Source organism: Bos indicus, chromosome 23 (assembly GCF_029378745.1).
Source record: "Bos indicus isolate NIAB-ARS_2022 breed Sahiwal x Tharparkar chromosome 23, NIAB-ARS_B.indTharparkar_mat_pri_1.0, whole genome shotgun sequence".
In the NCBI taxonomy this organism is placed as follows: Eukaryota; Metazoa; Chordata; class Mammalia; order Artiodactyla; family Bovidae; genus Bos; species Bos indicus.
Window position 1 is genome coordinate 8143006 of NC_091782.1, and position 21401 is coordinate 8164406.

Sequence of the window (21401 nt, forward strand, 5' to 3'; positions counted from 1 at the left end):
AAAACACACAGAAGCTGCTTGTGGTCTTTCCTGAGGGGAAACTGAAGACTGGGTAAGCAGCTTTCTGAGTAGACGTAAAACAAGAGCCAAAAAAGGGAAGGAGGTGGAGCTGATATAAATGCCCATTCACCCTGATATAAGCAAACTGCACATAAAAACTTAACTTACTTGCCAATATTTTCAGGCAGAGACTGCAGTGAGATGTCATTTACGGAAAGACATGTCAAATTCTGTAATTCAGGAAAGCTTTCTGGCAATCTAAAAAAACAACAAAAAATGTTATAATTGATAAAGAGAATTGCATATATGGTGTATAGTGAACATAATTATAATGATTTCTTCTTCTATTTGCTGATTGAACTAACCTCATAAAATTATATTACATGTGGCATGTTTCTTGTCTTTCTAACTATAATGAAAAAAAAAGTAAGGACTTGGTTTACCTGGCAGTACAGGGACATGATAAATACTTGTTGATAAAGTGATCCAGAAATAAAGAAGGAAGAAATACAAATTGTAAGAATAAAGGAGAAAAAGTGTCGTGAGCCTACTGAGCACTCTATGAAAGAAAACGGTAAAGACTTGCTGCAGCTGGAGGTGCCTAAGAGTGAAAACACTTTATGGATTAACAGAAAACAGAGAGAAATCTTAGCCCACAAGATTATCATAAAACATAAGACAGCTGCTTCAGATTTTTTTCCTGTAGCTTATAATACCCAGAGCAAAGCTACAGATTACTTACAATTAATCAGCTGACAGCCAATTGCTACTTTCTTAATATTTTTCTTTTGATTTGATCTAAGATGCCAATCATGTGAGATGATTATATGTTTCACAACATTCTACACAAAAAAGAAATTCTGTATACTTCTCTTAGACTCTACTGAACAGAGAAGATTCAAAATAAAATTATTTAAATACTTATAAAGAAAATTTACTTTCAATATTCCTATGGTTACCAGTATTTGAGGTTTAAAAAAACACCAACTGAAGGCAAAAAGATCTCATTGCATCTAAAATGCTGAAGGTCCTTATACATAAACCTGCTAAGATGGAGAAGAGAACACATAACTCATTTTTTTGCAGGGGGTAGTGAGGGCTTCTTGCCTTAGTGATAGCCTCTAGATTAGAGTCTTTCGTTTCTCTCCTCTTTCTAGATTCCTTTTTTAAAAAACAAATCCTATGCTGTATGACGTTTAATATAGAGAATAGTATGAGAGTATTAATGAGGGCTTTCATAATCGATGAAATACATTCTCAGGAATGGTTTTTACAAAGTTGCAAACTCTTCCACTGTGGAAAATTCTGAAAAGAGATGGGAATACCAGACCACCTGACCTGCCTCCTGAGAAATCTGTGTGCAGGTCAAGAAGCAACAGTCAGAACCAGACATAGAAAAACAGACTGGTTCCAAATAGGAAAAGGAGTACATCAAGGCTGTATACTGTCACCCTGCTTATTTAACTTACATGCAGAGTACATCATGAGAAATGCTGGGCTGGATGAAGCACAAGCTGGAATCAAGATTGCCAGGAGAAATATCAGTAACCTCAGATATGCAGATGACATCACCCTTATGTCAGAAAGTGAAGAAGAACTAAAGAGCCTCTTGATGAAAGTGAAAGAGAAGACTGAAAAAGCTGGTTTAAAACTCAACATTCAAATAACAAAGATCATGGCATCTGGTCCCATCACTTCATGGCAAATAGATGAGGAGACAATGTAAACAGTGACAGACTTTATTTTCGTGGGCTCCAAAATCACTGCAGATGGGGACTGCAGCCATACAATTAAAAGATGCTTGCTCCTTGGAAGAAACGCTATGACAAACCTAGATGGTGTATGAAAAAGCAGAAATATTACTTTGCCCACAAAGGTTCATTTAGTCAAAGCTATCGTTTTTCCAGTAGTCATGTATGGATGTGAGAGTTGGACCATAAGGAAAGCTGAGAGCTGAGTTCCTTGGACTGCAAGGAGATCAAACCAGTCCATCCTAAAGGAAATCAGTCCTGAATATTCATTGGAAGGATGGATGCTGAAGCTGAAACTTCAATACTCTGGCCACCTGATGTGAAGAACTGACTCGTTAGAAAAGACCTTCATGCTGGGAAAGATTAAAGGCAGGGGAAGGGGATGACAGAGGAAGACGTGGTTGGATGGTATCACCGACTCAATGGACATGAGTTTGAGCAAGCTCTGGGAGCTGGTGATGGACAGGGAAGCCTGGCATACTGTAGTCCATGGGGTCACAAAGAGTCGGACACGACTGAGTGACTGAACAACAACAATAACCTCTTCCATAATGTAATAGAGGTAAGTTTTTTTTTTATCTATAGTTCAAAAGATGCAACTTATCTGTTCTGAATTTTTTCCAGAAACTATATATATATATATATAATTTTAAAACTAGCTAAAATGATCTTAAATGTAAGGAAAATATATTTTTAAGTGGCTGGTTTGCTTTTTTACTGGCTGTTAACATTAAGAGTCAAGCTAGTGATGTGATGGGCTATGCTGAGGAAGGCCAGACTTACGGTGGGGAGGGAGGAAAGCTAGTCTGAGCTGTCACTCAGTGGCTACATGATCCTAAATGGTCGTTCCATCTCTTGGAGCCTCAGCTGCTTCAGTAATTAAATCCGTAGGCCAATCCTAAATGGTCGTTCCATCTCTTGGAGCCTCAGCTGCTTCGGTAATAAAATCTGTAGGCCATGCTGAATAATTGTTGCTGCTGCTGCTGCTGCTAAGTCGCTTCAGTCGTGTCCCACTCTGTGTGACCCCATAGACGGCAGCCCACCAGGCTCCCCCGTCCCTGGGATTCTCCAGGCAAGACCACTGTAGTGGGTTGCCATTTCCTTCTCCAATGCATGAAAGTGAAAAGTGAAAGTGAAGTCCCTTCAACTCACAGATTCTTAACTCATAATTCTTAAAAGAACACACCCGCCACATTAAAATGGCTCTCCTTCAAGAAACCTGGTAAACAAGAGGCCAGGGTGAAAACTGAGTAAGGCCTCTTATGATGCAATGTGTTCTGATCCAGAGTTTTGAGATGATGGTAAAGTCACATGTCGGCAGACATGAGGGGAAAAAAACATAAGAAACAGAAAAGGGGATTAAGCAACTGAAGAGTTAACAAAAAGCTTCCAGCCAGTATAGTGAGTGTTTCTCAGCTGCCTAACCCAGAAGCTGCCTTTAGCACAAGCAGCTCAGTTTGGTTCCACAAACACTAGTTGAGGGTTCTCTCATTTCCAGAAAGGACAGCAGGGCAGCAGATACAAGCTAAGTGACAGAGGAACACAGTCCAGTCCAGGGGCCTGGGTCGGAGTGATCACTCACATGCAGATTTCCAGCGTTATGAGAAAAGTACCCAGAGAGCATTACAGAGCCCAGAGGAGGGGCCGTGGGAGTCACCAGGAAAGGGTCCTGCAGAAGTGTGATGCGTGGGCTGCATCTGAAAGGTGAGTGAAGGGACTGGCACAGCCAAAACAGAGGGGGAGGGAAATCGAGGACCAGGCCAGAGAAGGCAACTGAGGGAAGTGAAGGCCGGAAGGCAGGCCGAGGTCAGACAGAGGGTGGAGGAGACTCACAGCACGGTAGGGGCTCCCACCTGACCTCATCGTGGTGGGAGCTGCGGAAATGTTTGAGGAAGAGGGACAACCACACGGACAAGGATGGTCAGGAAAGAGGATGAGACGTGACGACAGTGGTGAGTCAGAAAGCAATCGGGCTGGAGCTTACTAGAACACTATTTTCCATAAAATAAGCATTATTAGTAACATAAAACTGAAATTCAAAGGAGAAAAAACAGAATTAAAGACATACTTACTTCTTAAAAATAAGCAGGTACAGGAAAAACAAAGTGAAATAGGGCATTCTCCATACCCAAGAAGACCCAAGCAATTTTGAGATAGATGACTCCCAAGTTTTAACTTAATCCCAATTTTTCTAGACACTTTAAAAACAAACAAAAGGAATGGAAAGGAAAAATACCTTTCTGTCTTCCGAGGTTGCTTAGAGTCTCGAGAAATCTTAGAAATGGGCCCACGTGGCCCAGAGACACCCCTGGGACAGACTCCAGAGAGCTGTCCCCGCACTGCTGTGTGGGCAGCAATTCAGTCACCCTGGCATCACAGGTGCCTGGAATCCACCGGTCAGTGGGCTCACAACTGAGCCAGGAGGGAAAAGGTGCCTTTAGTACTATGGTCAGAAAAGCAAGCAGAAAGGTTACCTAGTCAATGGGTTTCCGCTGAAGTCAGCGATCTGTAGTGCTTTACAGAATGAGATGCTCTCTGGAATTTCAGGAATATCTGCAGAAGGAAAGAAAACGTCTATCATTGACCACCGTTGTTAGCTGTTTCCATCATCCTCAACGTGGACCAGGAGGTATCTGCACACTACTACCTCTGCTCAAATGTGGCGTGGATTTCCAAAACACTTTTTCTACGTTTATATTCGCTTTCCCGATACAAGATATAGTCTGAACAAAAGCATATTCAAGCAAAACATTAAAAACAATCCCCTCCACCAAGTCCCATCACCTCATCAAAAGTCACTGTTGTCATTCCCACGAGGCTTTTCAAACCCCACTAAGTGTTCATACGGTTTCATCAGTACAAAGTATGCTAAAGTATGCATTTTTTACATTTGTTTATTTTTAATTGAAGGACAACTGTTTTACAATATTGTGTTGGTTTCTGCCACACATCAACATGAATCAGCTGTAGTATACACATGTCCCCTCCCTCTTGAATCTCCCCCCACCTCCCACCCGTCTAGGTTGTCACAGGGCACCACTCTGAGCTCCCTGAGCCATACTGCAAGTCTCCACTAGCTGTCTATTTTACATATAACGTAATGTTCCCATGCCACTCTCTCCATTCACCCCACCCGCTCTTGCTCCCCCTGTGTTCACAATTGTGCTCTCTCTGTCTGTGTTCACAATTCTGCTCTCTCTGTCTGTGTTCACAATTCTGCTCTCTGTGTTCACAATTCTGCTCTCTCTCTGTGTTCACAATTCTGCTCTCTCTGTCTGTGTTCACAATTCTGCTCTCTCTGTCTGTGTTCACAATTCTCTGTCTGTGTTCACAATTCTGCTCTCTCTGTCTGTGTCTCCGTCACTGACCTGCAAATGGGTTCATCAGTACCATCTGTCTAGATGCCATATATATGAATTAACACGTGACATTTGTTTTTCTAGGTTCTAGGCTCATCCGCTTCATTAGAACCGACCCAAATGCCCAACAATCCCACTACTGGGCATACACCCTGAGAAACATGATTGAAAAAGACACATGTATCTCAATGTTCACTGCAGCACCATTTACAACTGCTAGGATGTGGAAGCAACCTACATGTGCACCGACAGATGAATGGATAAAGAAGCTCTGGTACATATATACACAATGGAACATTACTCAGCCATAAAGTATGTGCACCGACAGATGAGTGGATAAAGAAGCTCTGGTACATATATACACAATGGGACATTACTCAGCCATAAAGTATGCATTTTTAAATTACAGATTTTCTTCTGATTATGAGCATAATCTGGAAAATACAGAAAAGTCCAAAGGCGGGGGGAGGAACCACCAGCGTTCCCATCACACAGGGATGACGTTTTGTTCCAATGTAGTTTTTATTTGTCACACAGACACAGTGACTAGGTTCGTGCTTCCCTTGATGTTATTTTACAAACTTTCCCCCATCATTATTTTTCCAAATAGTCCTCCATTCTAGTGGCAGAAAAGGCCGCTGCCTATCTCTTCATACTCCATGTAACCAATCCCCAGTGGCTGGACATTTAGGTTGTTTCCAAGGTCCTGAGGTGATCATTATGTTTATGCTCGCTCCTGGTTACCTCCTTAGGCTAAGCTCCCTCAGGGTAACCGCTGTGCCAAAGACACCAACGCTGCCACACCGGCAGGCGGGGGCGAGGCACACCCTCACGCTTCCGCCACCCCCTCAAGACACCAACGCTGCCACACCGGCAGGCGGGGGCGAGGCACACCCTCACGCTTCCGCCACCCCCGCAACGTCTTCCCCTCTTTCCTGTCTCTCACATTTTAAAAACTGCCTGTGTTATTGGTAAAACAGTCTGGTAACATTTTGTTTTCTGTTCCTTTGATTACTAATGAGGCTGAATATTTCCCCCCATGTTTACCTGCCACTAAGTGCTGTAATTCTTGAAATAAACCAAAATTGCTATTTTAAGTTCCTCTTGTTTAAACCCTGAGATAACAGCTTTCCGGGCTAGAAAAGGTTAGTTCATAGTATTTAATTTCAAGAATACATTATTTTGGACATACTAACACTAAGAAGTGATTCCCAGGTGGCTCAGTGGTAAAGAATCTACCTGCCAACGCAGGAGACACAGGAAACGCAGGTTCAATCCCTGGGTCGGAAAGATCCCCTGAGGAGGAAATGGCAACCCACTCCAATATTCCTGCCAGGAAAATTCCATGAGCAGAGAAGCCCAGCAAGCTACAGCCTGTGGGGTCACAAAGGCAGACATGACTGAGCCCACAACATTAAGAAGGGCTGAAATAGAAGAGCTTCTCCTGGTCCCATGCTGTTTCTTCCAGCAGCTCGACAAAGGCAAGCAGACCTAAACATACCTGATTTTTCTAAACTGGGGGTAAAGAGAGACAGAAGAAGTCAGGGGAAGATGAAGCTGCACAGTCATCAGAAGCTACATACAACCTCTCAGTACAAATTTTAAAGCTGCAAATATTTAAATCTGTGGTAACATTTGCCTCACACAAGTCTCTGCCTTGTCGTATAAGTTAGTAAAGAACACACATTTCAATTTAAAAAATTGGTTGTATAAGGTAGTAAAGAACACACATTATTTATGGTCCTAGTTCATAAATACGATACCAGTATACACACACACGGACATGCACATACATACACACACACACACAAACATATACAGATATATATTAATACACATATGAGCATGTACATACACACATATACAAGACATATATATGTGTATATATGATTTGTCCACAGTTGAATCTGGAATGAATTTTTAAAACACACCAACATTTGTAGGCCCTGAGGCACATATACAGTGGCAAGACCCTTTATACACATTACCTTATGTAAACTAAAGTGGAAGTTGCTCAGTCGTGTCCAACTCTTTGCAACGCCATGGACTGTAGCTCGCCAGGCTCCTCTGTCCATGGGATTCTCCAGGCAAACATACTGGAGTGGATTGCCATTTCCTTCTCCAGGGATTCTTCCAGACCCAGGGATCGAACCTGGTTTTCCTGCACTGCAAGTAGATTCTTCACCATCTAAGCCACCAGGGAAGCCCTTACCTTGTGTAACTGCAACATAAATTACTGTAACTTCCATTGCCCAAAGTGGACACTAAGGCTCAGAGATGAAGAACCACCCCCCCAATGTTAGCAGTCACTTTACTGAGGGCTGAGATCATGGCACTGTTGGGCATAAGAATGAACAAACTAGTGAGTGTAACAGAAAAGAGGCGGACTCAGGGATATAGAGGTCAAGCTAGAGGTCACCACTAGGGAGGGGTGATGGGGGAGAGGAGCAAGAGGTGCAAACTACTGGGTATAAAAAGCTACAAGGATCTGTTGGACAATATGGGGAACACAGGTAATGTTTTATAGTAACTACAAATGGAGTATAAGCCTTAAAAACTGTGAATCACTGTAGTGCATACCTATAACTTACATAATACGGTACATCAGCTATACTTCAATTTTTAAAAAAAGGAAAAGACCAAAAAACAGAAACAAAAGACAGAGCGCAGGCAGGAACCTCGTCCGTTACAGGAGCAGCAGGGCTACTCAGGCCGGTGAGGCCGCCCAGGGGGCAGTGCCAGGTGAGGCCGCCCGGGGGGCAGTGCCAGGTGAGGCCGCCCGGGGGGCAGTGCCAGCTGGTCTGCACTCCTGACTGCACCCCTCAGCCACCACGCCGGGCCCTGCTGAGCAGGTTTTTCTAAGGCTGAGAAAAGAGGTGCAAGGGATGCACCTGCCACCTCACAAGCGCTCGGGAAGGAGGTCAAGCTGACACCCACGTGTACGTCATGTGGCAGCTTTCCGAGGAAAAGATCAAGGAAACAGAGAAAGAGTGAAGGCTTGTTAATTGGGTGGAAATCTTTAACACTTCAAAGAGCATCAGAAGCATCCCTGAAGCTCAGGATGATGGGTTTACCAAGGAACACATAAGCAGTGGCTGCCAGAACTCTGGTCAGGGCTGGTCTGGAGTCAGGACTCTGAAGGTAGAAACAGCAACTGCTGGAGAAAACAGATGGACCCAGTCCAGACGGAGGTGGGCGAGGTCCGCCTCGCAGGAAGACACTCCCTCCCTGGGCAAACCTGCTCGCACACAAAACCAGCAAATGGAACACAGGTCTCAACTCCAAAGACTGTTTCTTTCTGCCTTATGTGTGTCCTAACTTGAAAGGAAAGCAGGCATTTGCCTGTAAAAATAAGAGCTTTAGACAAGGCAAGCAAGAGAGTGGTTTGAAGAGTCCTGATTACTGGTTTGCTTTAAGTTACTAAAAATATCAGAACAGAAGAAAGCTGAAGACGAGGTACAGCCACTCCTCCTTAAATGCCAGCTAAAATGCCACGCCCTCCAGGACACCTCCTTTGGCCCCAAGATTAGGTTGCATTCCCCTACTCTCAGCTTCCTTGGGCTTCAGCTTCCTGAAATCTGTTACAGTGGTAATTAAATAATTGTTTGGTGATGATCGATCTCCCTTACTAACTCTAAGCTCACTGGCAAGAAAGACCCTGTGGGCCTTGTCTGCGTCCCCAAGGCTGACATAGTACAGTTGGCTCCCAGGTTCCATACCTGGAGACTCTACCAACTGTGGATCAAAATATTAGAGAAAGAAAATTCCAGAATGGTCCAAAAGCAAAACTATTTACTCATGTGACAACCATTTACATAGTATTAACAACTGTTTCGGAGAAGGCAATGGCACCCCACTCCAGTACTCTTGCCTGGAAGGTCCCATGGACGGAGGAGCCTGGTGGGTTGCAGTCCATGGGTTCGCTGAGGGTCGGACACGACTGAGCGACTTCACTTTCACTTTTCCCTTTCATGCATTGGAGAAGGAAATGGCAACCCACTCCAGTGTTCTTGCCTGGAGAATCCCAGGGACGGCGGAGCCTGGTGGGCTGCCGTCTATGGGGTCGCACAGAGTCGGACACGACTGAAGTGACTTAGCAGCAGCAGCAACAACTGTTTACATTGTACTAGGTATTAGAAGTGATCTGGAGATTAAAGTGTACAGGAGGATACACAAGATTCCATGCCAACACTGTGCTGTCTTATATAAGGGGCTCCAGCATCCCAGATGCTGAGGGATGCCTGCATTAAGTTCAAGCAGCCCATAGTGCTGAATGAATGAAGGAGTAAATGAGAAACTCACATTGCTAAGCCTCTGCAAAGACAGTTGCTCTCTCACCTGAGTCAGGAAATATCCCCCAGTCTGTTTTTACCAGTAAGAAAACTGTTTGGTCCCAGGCCCCTCATAAGAGATAGTATAAAGCTTGCAGGTTATTCCCAGCTGAAATCCCCTTTAACTGTCTTCCCAGTGTTTTGCTCTGGATAAATGTTAGTTTTAAGACTAAACATATGAAAAAACTACAGATAAAAAGCCACTTCTCAGTGAGGTCGAGGCTGAGCACGAACCTCATTAAAAAACTGTAATTTCAATCTCTTCCCCCACACCCTCTCTCCCTGCCACGCACACTCAGTCTCCAAATCTTCTGTCATTCTCTATCATTTTCCCCGCCCATCTTTCCTATCCACTCACATTATCAGTCCAGTTCAGGCTTCAATGCTCTAGAAGACTACACTATTCTCTTTTAGTTTTTATTTTGCACTGGAGTACAGTTAACAATGCTGTGTTCGTTCCAGGTGTCCAGTAAAGTAGTTCGGTTTTACATATATGTGTATCCATTCTTTCTTGCATATAGGTTATCACAGAATATTGAGCAGAGTTCCCTGTGCTACACAGGGATTACCTATTCTATATAATACACTATCCTGCTAAACGGTCTCTCTCTGAATCCCATTAGTCATCCATCAAATCCAAAGAGTCACAAGACCGATTTGCACATTTTCCACACTTACCAGGTCTGTGGCGTCTGACAAACTACTTAACCTGCCTGGGCCTTGATTTCCTCATCTGTAAAATGGCTCAGCAACAGATATTTTAAAATAATATCAGCATATCATACCTTAAGTGTTGCAGAAGTTCAGAGAAAGGATACAATGAGACAAAGGACACATGCTTTGAAATAAATAAATAAGAGGAGAGGAGCACAAGCAGAAACGTGATCCTGAATGCTGAGCGGGGACAGGGTCGGCCTGGGGCACAGCTTCCTGAACTCGGAGCATCAGTGCAGGAATATCTGCGGAGAAGGCCAGAGAGACCTCTTGACAGAAGATTCCTGAGACCAGGCTGAGTGTGTGCAGTTAATTGGCCAGACACGGAGTTTACTCCTCTAAAAAAGCGATAACCACAGCTCCAGCGTAGGGCTGTCAAAGGATAAAGGAGAGGCACACCAACAACAGGGCGCATCTCCTGACCTCTTGTTTTATACTGGATGGCGGTCAGTGGAAAGGACCACTGTTTGCCATTCAAGGCTGAGCATTTTTTTTAATTTAAACGTAGTTAGATTTATAGTGTTGTGTTAATTCCTGCTATACAGCAAAGACATTCAGATATATACATATCTGATACAGATATGTACACACACACTCCCACACCCACCCACCCTTTTTCCTTCTCGGTCAAGCTGCCTGGGATACAGATCCTAGTTCCCCGACCAGGGAGTGAACCGTCAATCCCTGAAGTGGAGGCCTGGACTCTTAACCACTGGACGGCCAGGGAAGTCCCCTATACATTCTTTTTTTTAAGCCTTCCTTCCCATGATGTTTTCTCACAGGATGTTGAATACACTTCCCTGTGCCCTACAGTGGGACCCGTTGCTTATTCTATACATAAACGTTTACACCTGCTAACCCCAACGCCCAGCTCCACCCTCCCCAGCCCCCGCAGCAACCACACGTCTGCTCTTCACGTCCGTGAGCCGGTGTCTGTTTCGTAGACGGGCTCACTCGTGTCGTTCTCTGGATTCCGCGTGTAAGTGACAGCCTGTGGCACCTGTCTTTCCCTTTCTGACTCAGTATGATCATCTCTAAGTCCATTCATATTGTTGTGAATGACGGCTGGATAATTTGAAGAAGAGCAGTGTGATTAACAGAGACGAGAGGATTGAGAGCTTCTGCTGCTGTTTTAACTGAGAAGCAATAGTGATTAAACCCTGAATGAAGATTTATTAACATACAAATATGAGAAATAACTCATGAGGTTTTCAGCTCATTAAAGAAGGTGCCCCCAAACTCCTAACTGCCAACATTCAGCTTACTTCAAGCTTCTATACAGATTTTTAAAAAGGTTAAAAAAAAAAAAAAAGCAAATTTAATCACATTTTTCATGAATTCAAATGGGCTTTATCTCATGTATGTCCAAGAATAAAAGCATAAAATTTGATATTTATAAAATGTCTGAGAATGATAGTAAAATTAAGTAATCTCTTCCCTACAAGTTTCTTAAGATAATCTTCAATCTGGACACACTCTAAGCTTTCCTCATTTCTGAATCAGAACTGCTTTGAGTTTACTTAAAAAGTAAAAATACCTAATCTGCTGTTTACCAATATAACCATTACTATCACCTGTATCCAGGAGACTTATAATCAGCCCTAAACTCTGCAGTGCCAAAAATCTTCATCTTCACCACCACCAAGCGGACAACCACCCTGGCACCAAGAGCCCAAGGGCTTCTGAGAGAGAACACGCTTCTCCCGCAGATTCTGTCATTTAGAAAGTGATCCAGAAGGACAGGGCTGCCCTTCCTGGTACTCCTTTTCTCAGCAACCACTTTTAACACATCAGGATGCGGTTCCACCTTCCGCAGCCCCCTAACCTACAAGAGGAATACAGAGGCTTAGTCTACATCCCTCGACAAGGGATCGGACACCCAGAAGCCTGAAGGCAGACCAGCACCTCTCCTGAAAAGCTATCACCATCGCAGGGCCCGTCGTGTGATGGACACAGGCTGGACTGTGTGACCTCATGGTTCCTTCAACGTCTGTGTGAGTTCAGAACCTTCCAGGGCCTTTCCTTTCATGGAGAACTGCGTGCAGACAGCCTGCCCAGTCTGTGACCACAGTCCCTGTGCACAGACGCCCAAGTTCTTTTTGAATAAATGGCATTTCTCACTGGTTCTATATAAAGAGCATCTCTTCTCCTGGGCTCAAGACCTGTATGATGTCTGCAGTTATAGTACTAGGCTCTCTCCACTGAGAAGACTGTGACATTCAAAGCAAAAAGAAAGCCTTACATATGTGGTAGCTGTTCCTGGTGGCTCAGCTAGTAAGGAATCTGCCTGCAATGCCAGAGACCCAGGTTAGATCCCTGGGTCAGGAAGATCCCCCAGAGAAGGGAATGATTACCCACTCCAGCATTCTTGCCTGGAGAATTCCAGGGACAGCGGAGCCTGGCAGGCTACAGTCCATCGGGTCACAAAGAGCTGGACACAACTGAGCGACTAACACTTTCACACTTTTCTCTAAGAGTATCTAATCTGTGTTAATTGATTAAAAATTGGGAGGAGAGCATTTAAAGGAGAACTGAAAGGCTTAAAGAAAGCAAATTATGATCAACATCACATAATTTGGTAAAACTGAAAGGAATAACATTTTAAAACTCAAGACACACTCCATGGAAGGCTGGTAAGTTGACGATTTATTACTGGACATGGAGCAAGAGCCGTGTCAGTCGCTGTCTGCACGGAGGGCAATGGCTCCGCTGTCCCGCAGGCAGGCTGCGTCCAGTGCAGACGGCTCCTCTCCCGGCCCCAGCCCCGCGGCCCGGGACCCCTCACCTGAAACCTAGGGCAGGCAGCCCAGCCTCCTTCCCGCTGAGCCACAAGGGAGGCAGGCTTACTGAGGGTCAGGCACGATTCCAAGCACTCTGCATAAATGAACCGGTTTAAATCCTCACAACAGCTCCAGGGAAGTGACGCCCACCCCCGCTCCCTGTAGAAGGAAGCTCATCCGCAGGACAGCAGGGAGAAGAACCCGGGCCGTCTCACCCCACTTCCCCCTGAGCCTACGCTCTGGACCATAAAGTCATCCCGACTCTGAAAGAAACCTGTGATGTCAAGACAAACCATCCACCTCCACCCGAAGGCCCGACCTGCCAGCCCCCAGCGTGTGCCCCTCAGGGAGGCGAGGCCACCACTGCAGGGGGACCCCCGTCCCCCGTCTCCAGCAGGTGCACACGAGGGAGCCTGTGGGGGGACTCTAGCCCACGGACCTCTGAGGGCAGCTTTAAACGTTCTTTTTTTCCCACCCAATTCCTCTGATTAAATGAAACCAAGCTAATAATTCATTTTCAAGAGAACATCACAAAAATATCAAAGTAGCAAAGGAAAAAGTTCAAAACTCAATTCTCTGCTTTGGCTAATCTTTACCAACTTTTGACTCTGATGGAGCTTTGAAATTAAGTATGGTATTTGCCTAAGTACAGAATATTAAGCTATTTCGTCCTTGTTTCTTGCTTAAGGAAGCTCCTATGAGGGAAGATAGGGAATATAGTTAGCACTATTGACAAAAAGGCGCCAGAGCGTCATCAAATTCCAGGTATATTGTCCCCAAACCCCGTCAAATAGATGAGGCCTCCCACCATGCCCTGTGCTCTAAAGTGAGTATCTGTTAACACCAAAATGTTCCCAGCCCCTGCCTTCCCCACCAGGGGTACTCTGCTGGCTCAGGGACCACATGTGTTCCTTCTGGCCATGCCATGTGACTTCGGGGGTCTTAGATCCTCGACCAGGGATTGAACCCGGGCTCCCGGGAGTGATAGTACAAGGCCCTAACCACTGGACCGCCAGGGAAGTCCCCAGGACCAGGCCTATCTTGTCACCAGCGTCTCCGTAGCATGACCACGCGGGCCCAAAGCCGGTGTGCAATGCTACTGACTGCCCCCTGACTGGGCCTGGGGTCGGGGGACTTCTGCACTGCCCGGGACCTCGGCTCCTCCCAAGGGCATCCCCTGCCTCATCCAGCAGTGCGGAGACTGAGGGGTTCGATGGGCTGGTGGACGGGCAACACGGTCAAGCAGACGAATGTAAAGGACTGGGGAGGGGCGCCCCCCGAGGCGCACAGGTTTCATCACCTTTTCTATCAGCGGGCACGTGCCGCACCTCCTCTCACCCTGACAGACTCAGGTCAGAGGGGAAGCCCTCATCAACACCTCCGTTGGCATGGGGTACACCTGAGCATCGTCATCAGTATCCCACCAGAGAGAAGCGTGCCGCTGAGTTGAGGGCAGGAGTTGAGGGCAGAACCTGATGCTTAACCATGTCAGAGGCAAACAAAAAAGAAGACAGCACAAGCAAACGGTGCCGGGGCAACAGGAGGCACCCCGGAACCGCCCTCAGAGGTCCAGGGGCGGGGATGACCCAGCGGCAGCCCAGCCGCTTCAGAAGCACACGGGTACCAGACTCTAACCGCCCCTGAACCTGCAGCGACACTCAACAGAACACCCGAGACTTGTCCTGGGAGGAAAGGCGCACCAGGGCCCACTGGCCAATGTGACCCCCAACACACACACACACACACACACACACACACACTTCAACCACACACACACCTATACTTCTTAGAGGAAGATGTGAAGCTGCTCTCCACTCTCCAGTGCTCAGAGCAGCCCGTTTAAGATCGGTCACCGGGCAGGCGGCTGTCACCACCCCCCGGGACACGAGCGGCTGGCTCAGGCGCCGAGAGAGCAGCAGGGGACAGGCGGGCTGGGAGCAGGAAGCGACAGGTCCGGGTCGAAAGAGGAGCTCCTCCAGGTCCTCCCTCACCACTCGCCCAGGCAAGAAGAGCTGCCACTTCGAGGGCCTCCATGCGTGGTCTGAACCCAGAACAAACACCAAGATGGATGGCTGTCAGCGCGAGCAGATGCAGGAGAGGCCCTGGAGGCCCAAGGTAAACAGCTGAGGTCCTGCGCCCACGAGCAGAGCCTAGAAACCCGGGTCCTGGCCTCATCCCAGCAGGGTTCCGAGAGCCCCCAGGCAGTCATTTCACCCACAATCAGAGGGGGTGAGGTCATGCTGAGGCGGCCAGGGGCCCCAGCAGGCAGCTGTGGGGGCAAGATTGAAAGGTCAAAGAGCAAAGGGTCCCCAAGAGGGCGGGTCAGCGGGGTGGCCAGCAGGTCAGGGGAGCACGTGCTGCCCACAGGGATCCGCGGGCATTGTCCAGGGGCCACCAACATGGAGATGGTGTGAAGAATCAGACCGCAAAGGTGGGGAAGCCAGGTCCCCCACCAGCTCCTATATACAGAGAGGAGGGGTAGGCACACAGAAGCTGCTGCTTCTGGTCTTGGATGTGGGGCTTCTGGCCGGCAAAACCGGGAAATGGGGGGACAGTGACGTGACTCTGCCATCGTGAAGCCGGACAGATGTGTTCACAAGGGCTGCTGTGCCCTGGGCTCTGTTTAATCAGAGATTACAGCCTTGCTGGGGGGCTGAATCTCCTGGCTTTTCACTAAATGACAATGAGTTTTTCTTATCAAAAAGACTTGGCAATCCCGTGTCACGATCCCATCTAAAATAAATCCTGCTGCTCCATTAAATCTGGACATCTGCGAGCCTAGGGATGGGGGAAAGCCTTCAGAAAGCCTGGCAATTCAGGGGAGAGAGGAAGGGTCTGTGGCTTGAGGAGCATGTTTGGGTTGACCTTTTTGTTGCGGTATCTATGGGGCAGGCAGAGAGGCAGACAGAAGTGGGGTGAAGCGGCGTGGACACTCATGCCCACCTTCACTCAGAAGGCAGCACACAGGGGCACAGGGGCCAAGCGGAGGCCTGAGGACACCATCCACGCCCACAGGGAAGGTTGGGGGGGCCCTGTGCAGACGAGGAAGGGGCCCACAGACCAGGAGACAGCCCTCCCCACAGCAGAAGCAAGTGACAAGACCCCAAACATGAAACATCCTCCGCAAACGACGAACCCCGCATCTGGCTGCAAGGCTGCACGCAGGCCCAGGGGAGGCGGGAAGCTCACTCTGGGGGTCATGTCACCTATCAACACCATGAGACGAGGCCTCACTGAAGACTGGACTGGAATACAAGGACTAAACACCAGCCGTGGACAGGATGAGTGCATAAAAAGAGACGCTTCGGGCCGCGGTGGAACCCTGAGGGCTGACTTCGGGCTCGCTCCGTACATCAAACTGCTTCACTGAGGGCTGTTCACCCCTCGCGTAACACAGGGCCTTGTATGCCAATCCGGCTGGCTGACTGCTGGGCTCCTGGCTCCATCCTGCTTAAACATATCTGGGATTGTCAAATAAGACTCGGGATGAACGTATAATCCTGGCCCGCACTTGCTGCCACAGCTGTTCCTCTCGGCGTACAGGGAAAATAACAAAGAGAAGCAGAGATCTTTTTTTCAAAGGCACCATCCCCCCACTTATCACATTTTCCAAAACCCCAGGGACTTGCCCAGGAGGCAGTGAGCCTTGGAGAGACAGAGACAGGACTCCTGCCCAGGGAAGCGTGTCCATCCTCTGGAAGGGCCGATGGGAACAGACAGTGTGGGGCAGAAAAGCTGGCGCGGTCTCTACATGGTGAGGGGGTCAGAGGGGACACAGGCCCCTTTGTCAAAGTTTTATTTTGAGTCTTGGTAACTCAGCACTCAAAAAAAGAAAAAGAAAAAGCTTTCCCAGCCAAGAGGATTTTCACCTAATTCCAGCCACAATTACAAAAATAACCTTTATGCCTCAGCTTTTCCTCCCCAGCAGTGTTGGCTCAATAAACACAAATATGTCCTAAGATACACGACCTCTTGTTGGGGGGGCTGGAAAAAAATCAGCAGAAGGTAAAGCATTACAGAATATTAAATGTAGGGTTTCAGACATACTGGCCAGGGGAGGGAGAGGGGGCGGGGCAGGGAGACGCACACAGTTCGGGCTTCTTTCTGCTCATCCTCTTCCCGAAATAAAATATATAGATTCTGAATAATGTCTACTTAAACCTCAAGACAACAGCAACTAAATGCCCAAAATTAAAAAACAATATTCGTATTCATCAGTTACTTTGTCATTCTAAATTACCGCTCATTTTAATTACCTCCATTTAATACAGACAAAATCACAACTTGGGTATTTAGGCACTAAACTTCTCAGGGAAATGAGGTCTCTCAATGGATCCGGGATGCCCCGGCCCAGAAATGAAGGCTTCAGCTCCCCTCACCCCAAGTCCTCTCCATCTTCTGAGACCACAAGCCCTTTCCTCCGTCCCCTGAACTGCACATGAGTCCCTGGGGTCAGGGCCCCTTCTCGTGGATTCCAGGCCTGGCCCCGAGCTGTTTGTGGCACCCTTATAAATGTATTCCCTTCATCTTTCCAATTAGCATCTGCGCCTGTCAGCTGGGATAAACATCCTCACACCCCCACACTGGGCACGGTGTTTGCCAGCTGACGGGCCACAGGCTGGGGTGAGTCATTCAGAGCCCGGAGCCACGCTCTAGGGAGCACAGAGAACAGAGGGGGACAGCACACCGTCCTCCCCAAAGCGGGGAGAAGCCTCCCACCCCCAGACAAACCGGCCAGAGCCCTGACGCTCCGCAGTTCCCACCAGCCTTCCCCGGGCACCTCGCTAACCCGGGTCCAAAAACACCCTGAGGATCCCAAGGCTGGGGGCTCCCAACACAGACACATTTACACGCTGATGAGGCCAGGCCCACTCCGAGCAACAGATTCGCAGGGTCTGGGGTCTGGAGAAGGACTCTGTGTTTTAACCCAGCTCTCCTGGAGACGCAGACAGAAAGTGCCTTGAAGCCCCAGAGAAACACTGAGGCATCTGACCTCACTGGTTCCTAGCCCTGAATGCACTTCAGAACCGCCTGGGGCCTGAGAGTCCAGTGACGTCACTCCTGGGTGGAGTCTGGGCAGCAAGACAAACATCATAGGATATCCCTTCTATGCGGAATTAAAAAAAAAGATACAAGTGAACTTATTACAAAATAGAAACAGATTCACAGACATAGGAAACAAACTTACTGTTACCAAAAGGGAGGGGGAGGCAGCTGGGATAAACCAGGAGCTTGGGATGAACAGATACAGACTACTAAATACAAAACAAATTAACAACGACCTACTGCATAGCACAGGGGACTACATTCAACACCTTGAAATAACCTATAATGGAAAAGAATCTGAAAAAGAATACATACACTTACATGTATGTATTTAAACATGCATTTTATAACTGAATATATACTTATATAACTGAACCACTTTGCTGTACACCAGAAACTAACACAATATTGCAAATCAACTATATGTCATTAAAAAAGAACCCTACTTCAGCGGAATCTAAGATGCAGTCAGGTCAGGGGTCACTGATGAGGTGGCTCTAGCCATGCTGGTGCGGTACCCGACCCACCTGACAATTACTCGTGGCTCCTGCCCACCATCCATCTCCAGGGAAAGCTCTTTCTGTTGTTAGAGGGAAGCCCAGCCTACACGGACGGCTGCACACACCTAGGCCTGGATCAGAGTGCTTCAAAGGGAGGCAGAACAGTGACGGGAGGGAAAATAGGGCTGCTCTGATGTTTGGAAGATGGGGGAAAGAGTGGGGAAAAAGAGGTGGGAAAAGATGTAAAAGGGGTCTGTTTGAATCTAATTCAACAGTCTACTTCCCATTTTTAAATACAATCCATTTTTAAGAAATTTCTCTACCTGTGATACAAACATACTTTTTCAAAAGAAACCCTAAAAAAAAAAAAAAAGTTTAAACCAGAAAACAGAGTGCAAAAGTATTTTATAAAGGGCTCAAACACACGTTTACACAATTTCAAACAATACTGTAGAAAACAGCTTAAGGGCTTAAATATATAAGCTGCCAACTGACAGAAGAAAAGGTATGCTATTAGGAACATGTTTAACTTCTTAAAAAGAAACATTTCAGAACTTACACACTGAAATTGGTAGTGCCCCTGAAGCAGGCAGCACAGGAGGCATGCATACATATTCTGGTGTTGTCACCAGATGAATGTTTTAGTGTTCCTTCTCAGAACTGCAGTGAGTATTTCTCGCAACCCACGGTTTTGAGAAAATCTTGCAGAACCAATGCAGTCTCTATCAATTACAGAAAATTCAACACCGGGAGCTAGTATAAAATATACTCTGTTGTTTCCGCTGAATTTCACTCTGAAGATGATATGTTAAGTTTGCATCTATGTCCACGTCCTAAACCAATCCTCCCAGGCCCTCCACCCAAGTTTAAGGCAGAGAGAAGATGGAATGTTTGCTTCTGCTGAGGAGTCATCTGGGTTAGTACAGCACACTCTTGAATTCCGGACTGTGCAAAAAATCATTTTCTGAACTTAAGCCGTTAGTCCATGGATTTAGTCCATGGCAAGAAAACTTTTGGCCTAAATGCCGTCTAGGATCTTGAAACCATCAGGAACTGTCTAGGTTCTGTTAGGTTCTTTTTTTTTTTTTTTTTCTTGTTTTAAATGGTGATGCCTCTTTTAAATTAAAATATAGTTAGTTTACAACGTTCTATTTTAGCTGTACAGCAAAGTGATTCAGTTATACATATATGTATATGTATTCTTTTTCAGATTCTTTTTCCTTATAGATTATTTATTAAGTATTGTTACCTGTGCTATACAGTAGGTCCTTGTTGGTTATCTATTCTGTATGAAGTAGTATGTATCTATTAATCCCAAACACCTAATTTATCCCCCACCCCTTTCCCTTTGGTAACTGTAAGTTTGTTTTCTATGTCCATGGGTCTATTTCCATTCTGTATATAAGTTCACGTGTATCTTATTTTTTAAGATTCCACCTACAAGCAATATCATGTATTCATGTTTCTCTGTAAGACTTACTTCACTTAGTATGATAATCTCTAACTCCATATCACTGCAAATGGCGTTATTTCATTCTTTTTATGGCTAAGTAGTATTCCAGTGTGTGTGTGTGTGTGTGTCTCTCTCACATCTTCCTTATCCAGTCATCCGTCAGTAGACATCAGGTTGCCCCGTGTCCTGACTATCTGTAATCTTCAGTCATCTGTCAGTAGACATCAGGCTACCCCCATGTCCTGACTGTCTGTAATCTCCAGTCATCCGTCAGTAGACATCAGGTTGCCCCGTGTCCTGACTATCTGTAATCTCCAGTCATCCGTCAGTAGACATCAGGCTGCCCCAGTGTCCTGACTATCTGTAATCTCCAGTCATCTGTCAGTAGACATCAGGCTACCCCCATGTCCTGACTGTCTGTAATCTCCAGTCATCCGTCAGTAGACATCAGGTTGCCCCGTGTCCTGACTGTCTGTAATCTCCAGTCATCCGTCAGTAGACAACAGGCTGCCCCCGTGTCCTGACTGTGATCAGAGCTGCTATGAACAGTGTGGTACATGTGTCTTCTGGCTCCAGTTTAACTTACAGTAGTTGCCCTAGAGATTAAAATGCAGACTCTGGGATCCTGCCCTGGGAATTCTGATTGTATAGTCCTTGGAGAAGGTAGGCAATAAGCAATTTTTACAAGGATTCTGACATAGGTGGTCCCAGAGCCCACCCGGAGAAACACTGCTCCAAGTGAACGAAGGAAGAACAAAACCCAAAGTCTAAATTTCCAGGCAGAAAGAAGTCTTGCTCCCATCATACCTGAAATCCCCTTTCTCTGTGGTCTGTGGTCAGCAGGACATTCTGATTTGCTGGACTTTTCATCTTTTTCTCCATCCTCCCTTTCATACCTACAAATATGGTTTTGCCCACACGGTCTGCAGGCCTCTGGGGACAGACTGTGACTTGCCACCTCTTGGACAGGATTCTTCCTTCTGCTTTATCTGTGATAACATCCCAGTGCCTGAGGTTCAGAGAAAGCAGAGTAAACGTCTCCTGACTATTTGCACTTAATTTCAGAAGTTTTGGCGTGCTTTTGAAGAATTTAAAATGCATTATAAAGATCACATCTTATAATGCCATGAACGTGCTAAACCTCTCATCTCATTGATTCTCTGCCAGCCATCTACTGCTTTCTAAACAGATTAATTCACATAATTCAAGAAATCTACACCTAAGGCTGGACAGAGGGGCTGCAGACCCTGCACTTTGTTGCAAAGCGCCTTCCACAGAATAGGCACTCCTGCAAATCAACAAGTGACCAACATGGGGACTCTCCTCTTGCGTCCAGTTTCTCTCTGAAGTGAAAATGGAAGCAACAGCCCCAAGGGCAAAGCCTAAGAGATCACCCTATTCCTTCACCCGTTCACGTATCAGATTACTTATGCCACTAATATTTAGTGGACCCTGGAGACTTAGGTC

At 46.5% G+C, this 21401-nt stretch overlaps 1 protein-coding gene across 1 annotated transcript in view; it reads right to left on the reverse strand.

The window, feature by feature from the left end:
* The window catches only part of LRRC1 (leucine rich repeat containing 1), a 135112-nt gene that overhangs the window by 44843 nt on the left and 68868 nt on the right, over positions 1-21401 (reverse strand). The window contains exons 3-4 of the mRNA XM_019986203.2: positions 4226-4304; positions 169-258 (exon numbers count right to left, since the gene is read on the reverse strand). Of these exons, the coding sequence (XP_019841762.2) occupies positions 169-258; positions 4226-4304 (169 nt within the window). The remainder of the gene's footprint in view (positions 1-168; positions 259-4225; positions 4305-21401) is intronic.